The sequence below is a fragment of the Orycteropus afer genome, unplaced genomic scaffold (assembly GCF_000298275.1).
Source record: "Orycteropus afer afer isolate SDZICR_OR568_19922 unplaced genomic scaffold, OryAfe1.0 scaffold00574, whole genome shotgun sequence".
NCBI classification, from domain to species: Eukaryota; Metazoa; Chordata; class Mammalia; order Tubulidentata; family Orycteropodidae; genus Orycteropus; species Orycteropus afer.
Window position 1 is genome coordinate 905,959 of NW_006922161.1, and position 10,383 is coordinate 916,341.

General features: G+C 51.5%; 1 protein-coding gene across 1 annotated transcript; it reads right to left on the minus strand.

The window, feature by feature from the left end:
- Positions 1–8,216: 8,216 nt before the first annotated feature.
- GRINA (glutamate ionotropic receptor NMDA type subunit associated protein 1) lies at positions 8,217–9,829 on the minus strand. Its single transcript, XM_007956078.2, has 6 exons — positions 9,466–9,829; positions 9,276–9,388; positions 8,995–9,195; positions 8,685–8,813; positions 8,453–8,596; positions 8,217–8,366 (listed from the first exon to the last, which is right to left on the minus strand). The coding sequence occupies exons 1-6, from the start codon at positions 9,827–9,829 to the stop codon at positions 8,217–8,219; spliced, it is 1,101 nt and encodes a 366-aa protein (XP_007954269.1).
- Positions 9,830–10,383: the final 554 nt, after the last annotated feature.

Sequence of the window (10,383 nt, forward strand, 5' to 3'; positions counted from 1 at the left end):
AAAAAAATGAGAAAAACAAGGAATGGGTTAACCACGAGAAAGAAAAAAAAATTGGAATCAGGAACAGGGAAAAGAGAAAAAACTGAGAACTAGAACCTGGAAAGGAAAGAATAATGAATAATAATAAAAAGGACAATAATAATAATAATAATAATAATAATAGTTTTAAAACAGACAAAAACAAACTAAAAAAGAAAAAAATTGGGGCAAGGCAGGGCAAGGCACCCAGGCTCCGTCAGAGCACACAGACTGGGATGGAATTCCTGCCAGCCTAGAAGGTGGGTGGGAGTGAGGGATGGCCGCATCTCTGTTCACCAAGAAGGTGTGAGATATAAGAGGGGAATGTCGCACGTTTTCAGTAGTCCCTGTGTCTGGGATGCCTTTGCAGTTCCCAGCAAGTGGAGCCCATTCTTAAGCCCCTAGAATCTGGGAGAATGCTGTCACTTTAAATACCAAAAATGGTCAAACCACTTGTAGACATTCAAAATGGCTGTACCCTCTAGACAGAGAAAAGTCCACAGCTCAGCCCACCTTCCTCTTTGGTGCTCCCCCTTTTATTCACCAGCCACCAGAGCAGTCCTCTGTACAGCCCCTGGCTAGCTGGGTTGATTTCTAGGTTAATTCTTAGGTCCTACCACCACTCGGCAATATCCAAGCGGTCTGTGCTGCCAGGATCGCTGCCAGACCACAGCTCTGTATGTCTCCTTTTTTGGTGTTTTCATGCAAATTCTTTTGCTAGCAGGAGGAGTTCAGTCACTTTTATATCCTTCCCTTCAAAGCTCAGGAGTCCAGGATTATCTTCTGTATCTGTTGTTAATTGGTTTCCCTTTTCTTTGTTGAAGAGGGTCTGTGCAGTCTTTCTGTCTATTCTGCCATTTTACCGGAACTCCTTGATTAAGTCTTTTAATAAGGTGAATTCAGTTGATTGATATTTGAATGGTAAACCAACTTTTCATTAATAGGTAAGCTTCACTTTGTTATGGCATATTATTGTTAAAATAACCCTTATTATTCAATATGGTAATCTTTGAAGGATTTTGCTTATACATTCATGAGGGATACTGGTATCTAGTTTTTATATCTTTTAATATCTTTGTCTTGTTTTAATACTCAAGTAATGCTGGCTTCATAGAACAAATTGAGAAGTGTTCCCTCCTGCTCAGTGTCTTAAAGAACTTGTGCAGTACTGGCATTATTTATTCTCTAAATATTTTATAGAATTTGCCAGAGAAACCATCTAAGTTAGGAGGCTTTTTTTTTTTTTTTTTAATGAAAAAACTTTTAGTTCTAAGTTTAATTTAATACATACAGGGCTATTCAGACTTTCTATTTCTTCTGGACTCAGTTTTGATAATTTGTGATTTTCAAATAATTTGTCCATTTCCTCTAAGTGGTACAATTTATTGGCACAAGGTTGTTAATAATAGTACCATGTTATACTCTAGTGTCTATAGGCCTAATTGTGATATTGATCATTTTTGTCTTCTCTTTCCTTTTCCTGATAAGTCTGGCTAAAGTTTATCAATTGACTTCTTCCCTGTAGTCCATTTTATGAGTTCACTGATTTTTTCCATTGTTTGATATCTTTTCTCAGCTACTGATTTTATCATCCTGTCCTCTATTTACCTTGTGTTTCCTTTGCCCTTCTTTCTCTAACTTCTTGAGGTGGAACCTTAGGTCACTGTGTTTGGACCTTTCTTCTTTGCTGATATAAAAGTCAATAAACCAACCCCATTGCCCTCGAGGTGGTTCCGACTCCTGGTGACTCCATAGCACAGAATAGAACTGGCCCATAGGGTTTCCAAGGCTGTAAATCTGCCACACTTTCTCCCATGGAGCAGCTGTTGGGCTCCAACAGCCCAACTTTTGGTTAGCAGCCAACTGCTTAACCACTGTGCCATAAGTGTTCATATTTTAGTAATCATTCACTTCAAAATATTTCCTAATTTCCCTTTTGATTTTTTTTTTAAGCCCATAGTTTATCTAGAAGTGTGTTGTTTAATTTGCAAATATTTGTTGGTTTGTTTTTACTGATATCTTTCTATTAATGATTTCTAATTCAATTTCATTGTGATTTGAGAATATACTCTGTATGACTGTTGTTGTTAGGTGCTGTCAAGTTGGTGCCAACTCAAAGTGACCCCATGTACAACAGAACAAAACACTGTCTGTTCCTGAGCCAGCCTTATAGTCCTTGCTGTACCTGAGCCCATCATTGCAGCCACTGTGTCAATCCATCTCATTGAGGGCCTTCCCCTTTTTTGCTGACCCTCCACTTTATCAGGCATGATGTCCTTCTCCAGGGAATGGTCCCTTCTGACAACATGAACAGAGTAGGTGAGGCGAAGTCTGGGCATTCTTGCCTAGCACGTGGTTAATCTTGGTGAATGTTCCCCGTGCACTTGGCTATTGTTGACTGACCTCTCTACAAATGTCAATTAGGCCTACTTGATTGCTACCGTTACTTGTGTCTTCTATGTACTTTCTGAGGAGCCCATGATGGTCACAGTGGCTAAGCGCTTGGCTACTAACTGAAAGATTGGTGGTTTGAACCACCAGCTGTTCACAGGAGGGAGATGTGGCACCTGTTTCCATAAGGATCCATAAGAGTCTTGGAGACTCTCTGGGGCAGTTTTGCTCTGTCCTATATAGGGTCACTATGAGTCTGAATCAGGAGCTCTGATAGCGTAGTGCCTAAGGCATTTGACTGCTAACCAGAAGGCTGGCAGTTCAAACCCACCAGCTAATCCTCAGAAGGAAGGTTGGGAAATCTACTTCCATAGTGATACTGCCTCGGAAACCCAAGGAGAGGTCGCTATGAGTCAGGTCTGACTCGATGGCACATAACAACAACAACAACACAACATGAGTCTGAATCAACGTGACGGCATGGGTTTGGGTTTTGTTAGGCTATGTCCTTTGCAATTTTGAATCTTCTTGTTTATTCAGTTACTAAGAAGGTAGTATTTTTTGTTGTTGTTCATTGCCATCGAGTTGGCTCTGACTCATGTTGACCTTATGCACAACAGGAGGAAATATTGCCCAGTTCTGTGCTGTCCCCATAGTTGTTGATTTACTTCAGCCCATTGTTGCAGCTTGTGTCAGTCCATCCTATGGGGTCTCCCTCATTTCCATGGCCCCTCTACCAAACATGATGTTCCTTCCTAGTGATTGGTCTTTCCTGATGTTGTGTCCAAAGTACTCAGGACGATTGTAATTTCCCTCAGTGGTACTTTATGTGTCTCCATGGAGATTACGCATCTCCTGTTAGAGTCACCCATAGGCAGTCATTCTCAGAAGTCATGTCTAGGATGCTGTTGTCAATGGTAAAGTATAAAAGTTTTATCTTCTATCTATTCTTTGGTAGTATACAAAAATACATTTGATTCTTTTTAATACTGATTTAAAAAATATTGACCTTATATTGAAAGACTGTGCTAAATTTACTTACTAATTCACATGCTTGGATCTTGTATTTCACCATTATGATGTCTGTAAACAATGACAATTTCATTTCTTCCCTTCTAATTTTGATTTTGGGAGCTCTGGTAGCATAGTGCCTAAGGCACTTGACTGCTAACCAGAAGGCTGGTGGTACAAACTCAGAAGCCACTCCTTGGAAGGAAGATGACACCATCTACTTCTGTAGTGATACTGCCTTGGAAACCCAAGGAGGGGTCACTATGAGTTGGGTCCGACTCAATGATACATAACAGCAACAACAATCTTGATTTCATTTTTTGTTTTGTTTCTTTCCTTGCACTGTTGCACTGGTCAGAACCTCTAATACCATGTTGAGAAGAAGAGGTGATAGCAGGTACCCTGTTTCGTTCTCAATCTCAGGAGGAAAACTTCTAATAATTCATCTTAAGTATGATGCTTGCTGTAGGAATTTTGTAGAGAGTCTTTTCTGGTGGTGCTCTGGTTAAGTCATTGGGCTGTTAACCAGAAGGTAGGCAGTTTGAACCCACCAGCTGCTCCATGGGAGGAAGATGAAGCAATCCATTTCCATAAAGATTTACAGCCTTGGAAACCTGATGGGAGTTGCTGTGAGTGGGGATTGACTTGATGGCAGTGGGTTTTATCAGATTAGGGACATGTTCTCCTATTCCTAATTCGCTAAGAGTTCTTGTTGCAAATGAGCCGTGGACTTTAACAAACGCTTCTTCTGTGAGTATGAGGATGGTCACAGGACTTACCTCTCCCACACTTAGATTTTAATTTGTATGTTCTTTTGTGGTCTTATCCTAGAGATTTAAAAAATGCTTCATTTATTAACTAAGTATTTTCTACATCACTTTTCCCTTCCCACACAATGTAATAACCTTAGAACAGCTTAACTCTCCCACTATTGTGTGATTTTTGTCACATATTTGACTTCTATGGGTTTGTAAATTCCATAGGACATTATTGTTTAAACATGTCAAGATGCAGTTTTAGTTACTTTTTCTGACGTCTTCAGTTCTTCCTGCAGTTCTGTGTTTCTATCTGAAGTTACCCTCCTTTGGGCTAGAGAATGAACCCCTTTCATTATCCATTTAGTGCGGGTCTTCTGGCCACGCCTTCCTTAAGCTCTTCTCATTTTCTTTGGATAAAACCACTAGTTCATCTTCATTTTTGAAGAACATTTTCACTGAATGTGGAATTATAGTTTGACAATTTATCCTTTCAGCACTTCAACAAAATCCTTCCATCGTCCCTTGACTTTCATAATTTTTGTTGAGAAGGCAGCTGTATTAATGCTGCTTTTTTTTTTTTTTTTTTTTTAAGGTAATGTAACTATTTTTTTCTGGTTGCTTTAAAATTTCTCTTTTCTGAGTTTTCATCAGTTCTTCTGTACTATGTCAAGCTGTGGTTTTCTTATGTATCCAGTTTGCAGCCTGCAGAGCTTTATCTGTGGGTTGATGTCTCACCAGTTTTAGAAATTTTCAGACTAGGTAAGAAGAGGGAGGGGTTCTTGGCCCTGACTGGGTTTTGAATGGGCACTGTTGATTGTCACCCCGGAGGCCGGGGTTTGGAGGAGACTCTGACACTTTGTTCCACAGATATGTATGTCATTCAACCTTTAAAAGGCGGGATTTAATTATTACTTATGTAAACTTACAATGTCAGTTAACAAATAAATGTGACTTCTTTGGCCACAGTGTCACTTCTGTGCCAGGGCCCTCCAGCCAAAGACCAGCAGGCGCTCACCTGGGTTGGAGCTGGTCAGGGCTCACTGCAGCAGGATGAGGCATGGCATGTGGCCTGAGGAGTCTCTGTAGGGATTCCAAGAGGATGTGGTGTTGGCCTTGGGTTTGTTTGGGGTGATTTGGGTTCAGGGCCTTGCTTAGGATTAGATGCCGTCAGGAAGCAGGGTCAGTCTACTCCTGGGCATCATCAGTGTCTCTGGAAGGAGGCTGACTGGAGAAGATTGGAGCTGCAAGGGTAGAGGGGCTGCTGCCACTGTGGTAGGGATGGGGCCGTCTGCTCCTCCTTGTGGTTTCAATGATGATCATGTTTTGCCCAGATATGATTAGGTTGTGGTCTAGTGTGTGTCTTGATTCATCACAGTCACAGGGTAGCCTGTGACCCTGTGAAATTGTTTATATTCCAAACAGAACTCAAAGGCTTATCTGTGAGTGCCAGGTTGTGAGTGTAGGCCAGGCCTCAGGGCCACCAGGCCAGACAGACTATGAGTCTAGCCAGCCTTCAAGGCCACCAGGCCGGGCCGTGAGTGCAGACCAGCCCTCTGTGCCACCAGGCTGGGCTGTGAGTATAGGCCAGCCCTCAGGGCCACCAGGCTGGGCTGTGAGATAGACCAGCCCTCTGTGCCACCAGGCTGGGCTGTGAGTATAGGCTAGCCTCAGGGCCACTAGGCCAGGCTGAGAGCACAGGCCAACCTCAGGGCCACCAGGCTGGGCCGTGGGCACAGGCCAGCCTCCGTGGTGCTGGGGCTGCAGCTCATGTGAAAGCTCCAACTGGTTGCCCACACAGTTGCTCGGGTCTCGTTCTGCTTCATGAGTCAGTGGGACAGCTGTCTACAGACACATCTCCTAGCAGGTCCTGAGAGGCTTGGGCTCTGTGGCAGCAGGACCTCCAGGCCAGCCAGCCAGCCCCTGGCCTTGCTCTGCCCCTCCCCCGCCCCCGCAGACCCACCTCTTGCCAGGCGCTGCCCCACGCCATCACTTAACCAAGTCTCTGTTCCCACCCAGGACTGTCCTTGGCGTTACCCTGTCATGCTCTAATTACAGTGAAAGGCTGAGAGGCCAGAGTCTGAGCGGTGTGTGTGTGTGTGTGTGTGTGTGCATGTGTGTTTGTGTGTGTGGAGGGGTGCTCTCCTTTGCTGAGTGTCCCAGGCCAGACAAGGGCACCTGCTCCGGGTACTAGGTTGGAAGGGGTGGGTGTCGCGCCCCAGTGCTCAGGGATGCTCTGTGCAGGAGGGAGGCGAGTGACAGGCAGTGTGACTCTGGTTAGCTGTGCCAAGATAAGCAGTGGATGTGGGGAGCATGGCTGACCCAGAGTGGGGTCCAGGGTAGTGAGAGACCAGAATGGTGGACAGTGCTGTAGGGCAGACACTGGCTTGTGGCTCAGGCTGGACAGGTCAGGGCGGCACCAGGGCTGAGGGGGCGGGCAGCTGGCAGGGGCCCATGTGCCGGGCTGAAGACATAAACTTTATCCCCACAGCAACCACTGCAGGCTCCAAGTGGGCAGCACATGACCCTGTGTTAGCAGCACACCTGGCAGCTGGGGGAGGTGGTTGCAGTAGGCAGGGGGCCCGGGGGCACCGAAGGGGGAGCTGACGGCCAGTGTGTTGTCACCTCGGGATGAGGATGGCTTGTTTCCTGCCTGAATGCCTGGTGGTGAGACACTGTTTACTAAGCTAAGAGATGTAGGAGATGGGTCTGAGGTGCACGAGGTGGCCTGGGCTGCACTGTCATCTTCACATTGGGTCCTCTGTGGGGGCAGGTTGGCAGGGAGATGGCTGGAACCTGGGAAGAACCCCAGGAGAAAGGCCACAGTGAGCTGTCCAGAGGCAAAGCTGGCTGTCCCAGAGCCCAGGGGGTGGGAACAGGAAAGGCAGGAGGGCTCAGGGCAGCAGGTCCTGGCAGCGGGGCTGAGCTCAGCAGTAGGCCCCTTGGCATGCAGGAGCTGGGGCGGGAGATGTAGAACCAGGTGGGCTGAGTCCCAGAAGGGGGATCAGGTGAGCCCTGCAGGGACAGAGTGAGCTGGGGCCTGACCGGCCACACCTGTCCAGCTCTGACCAGGACTCCAGTTCACAAGTGTCTCGTGGGTAGAGGAGGAGAGTATGGGGGCCCTTTGCATGCACTTAGCCTGGTGGCATGTCCAAGGCACCCAGTCAGATGGACTGCACAGCAGCTGGAAGGCCCCAGGGTCCCCCACGGAGCAGGACAGGCTGGCCGTGGGGAAGGCTGTGCTCTTCCCAGGAGCTGGTACAGGACAGTGAGGCACAGCGCCACAGGCCTCAGGGACTCTGTGGTCAGCACAGGGACATGACACCGTGTAGCCCCTTGGGGAGATGATGGGATAGGAAGCAGGGAGGTGGAAGTGTTTAAAGGATTAGCTGCTTGTGGCCTCCTCCAGGCCACCCAGTCCCCTTGCTAAGTGTGGCTGCAGCTCTGCTTCCGTCATCCCCAGGGGCTGCTGGAGCCCCCCACTCCCCATGTCCCCCTGAAATGGCAACCAGAGACCAGGACAGCAGAGCATATCAGCTTATTGAACTTTAATGATGGCAGAACAGAGGTGTCCTTTTCCCCCCCAAGCATCCCCACCCCCTCGGACCTCAGGACTCAGTGTGGGGATGTGGACCCCACCCCTCCTGCCTGAGAGGGTGGCACTCCAGGGTGGGGCAGGGGAGACTCGGCCAGACTGGGGAGCTGGGACAGAAGGGGGGACGTGCGCCCTCTTCTCTTGGCTCAATTCCTCTCTCCTGGGACCTGGTGTTGCCCCCAGACCCTGTGCAGGGCTGGCAGGAAGGGCTCATGCAACAGTGAGGGGCAGGAGGTGGCACGGACACCCTGCCCGTCACCCTGGTCGGGGGCGGGAGGGCTGCAAGAGGCCATGCATGGCCACACGGCTCCATGTGGAGTGTCTGCGGTGTACATACAGGTCGGAGAGGAAGCCCTCCGCCCCAGGCTGCACCCGGGACAAGAGGGGGGCGGTAGGGGTGGGGTCCTGGCCAGCCCCTGGGGGGCATGGCAAGCGGGCAGCACAGCCTACTCCTTTGCGCGGCCAATGATGGCAAGGATGTACAAGAAAATGTTGATGATGTCCGTGTACAGGTTGAGTGCTGCAAACACGTACTCCTCGGGGCTCAGTGACAGCTGCTTGTTCCCCAGCAGCAGCTGGGTGTCCACTGCCAGGAACTGGGGCGGCAATGCAGCCATGTTGAGAGGCTGCCCGTCGCCTAGCCCCCCGACCCACGCACCCGCTGCCCACCACCCGCACTCACGCAGGTGAAGAGCAGGGCGCCCAGCGAGGCATACACGATCTCCAGGATGCGGTTCCGGATGAAGATGCAGAGGATGGCGAAGATAAGCAGAACCACCACGCTCACCAGCAGCACGCCCATGCACGAGGTGAAGTCATAGCGGGTCTGCGGGGACGTGAGAGGGCCGTGGGCTGGGGCCCGGTTGGGCACAGGCCCCAGCCCCGGGGCTGCGGCCTGCCCCAGGGGGCCTTACCTGCATGGAGAAGATGACGACTGTGAAGCAGACGGTGGTGGTGATGCCCACTGCCATGATGACAGCCTCAGTGTCGTAGAAGCTGGCGATCATACCCACCATGTAGGACAGGCTGACGGTCAGGATCGACTGTGGGAAGACAGGGAGGACCACCGCCCTGGTGGGTGTGCTGACACCCCTGCCCTCACCATGCCACCGTGCCCTGCGGAGGGCAGACAGGATGGGGGAAGGGGAGTGGGGAGACCAGGCTTCAGGGTGCAGGGCTGGAGGGCTGGAAGGCAGAGCCTGGGGGCCAAGGGCCTGGGGTTACCAGTGCAACGAGGTTCCAGGGGTGCTTTCGCCGGAAGTCTCCGCAGCAGCTGAGGACAATGAGGGAGACGAAAAACACGGCATATGACACGTAGTAGGTCCAGACGTTCGCCCGCACGAAGTCCTTCACGCCCCCGACGAATGTGAACACGGCCACAGACGACAAGGTCACCGACAGCTGCAGGGTCAGGACCAGGAACACCTGCAAGGCCAGTGGCTCAGAGCCTGCTGTGTCCCCAGCACCTGCCCACACGCTGCCTCACCCCAGACCCCCTGGCCCACCTTACGGATGAAGGCCTGCCGCACGCTCTTGTCATCCCAGTTGGTGGCAGGGAAGTCCTGGTTGTCATAGTAGGATGGGGGCCCTTCCTCCTGGTAGTTGCCCCGCAGAGGAGCTGAGGGAGGCAGGGGGCGGGGTCACAGCCACAGGCTTCAGCCCAGTCCCTCCCCCTCCCCCCCAGGCCCTACTCACAGCCTGGGTCCGGCACCTCGAAGGCCTGCGGTTGTCCATAGGGGTTGGGGGGAAAGGGACTCTGGGGGTAGGGCCCCTGTGGATATCCCCCTTGGGGATAGGGCCCCTGTGGGTAACCCCCTTGGGGGTAGGGCCCCTGTGGGTACCCCCCTTGAGGGTAGGGGCCTTGGGGGTAGGGAGTAGGGCCCTGGGGATACCCTGGCTGACCATAGGCAGTAGGCTGGAAAGGCGGCTGAGGGTAAGGGCCCCCAGCGTAGGGAGGCTGCCCATAGGGAGGCATGGGGGGCGGGGGTCCCCCAGGATATCCAGGGTTGGGGGGAGGATAGCTGTCCCCAGACACCAAGAAACTCTTTTCGTGGGACATGGCCTCAGGTTTTGTGGCCTCCCCCTAGAAGAGAGAGAGAGAGAACATGTCACCCTGTGATGACCCTGGACCCCGCAGTGGGCAGGCCCCGGCCGCTGGGCGAACCCAGGGGGTGGACTGAAGTCTCGCACCTCTGCCCCTGGGTGTAGGGCACCCTAAGAATGGGGCTGGGAGAAGCAGAGAGGACGAGGCGGAGGGCCTGGGCTTCTGCAAGGGCCGCTCCAGGCCCATCCCAAGCGGGGAAGGGGACAGCGATGGGGCGACGCTATCGGGGGCTGCCGACGTCTCCCAGTCTGGGACGTGCGGGGCGGGGTGTGCCGCCCCGGCTCTCGGCAGCCCTGCCGTAAGCGGCTTTAGGGCCAGCGCGGGCGGCTGCCTCCATCCCAGGAAATCCCCGTGCCATCTGTGACCAAGGGGCCTGACCCCCAGAGGGCAGGCCCTCGGCGGGAAGGGCAGGCCGGGTCGGCTGCGGGCGCCTGCCGCGGGCTGCGCAGAAACGGGGTGCGGGGGTGTGTGGGGGATGGAAGAGACGCGAGGGCGGACGCGAACAAAGC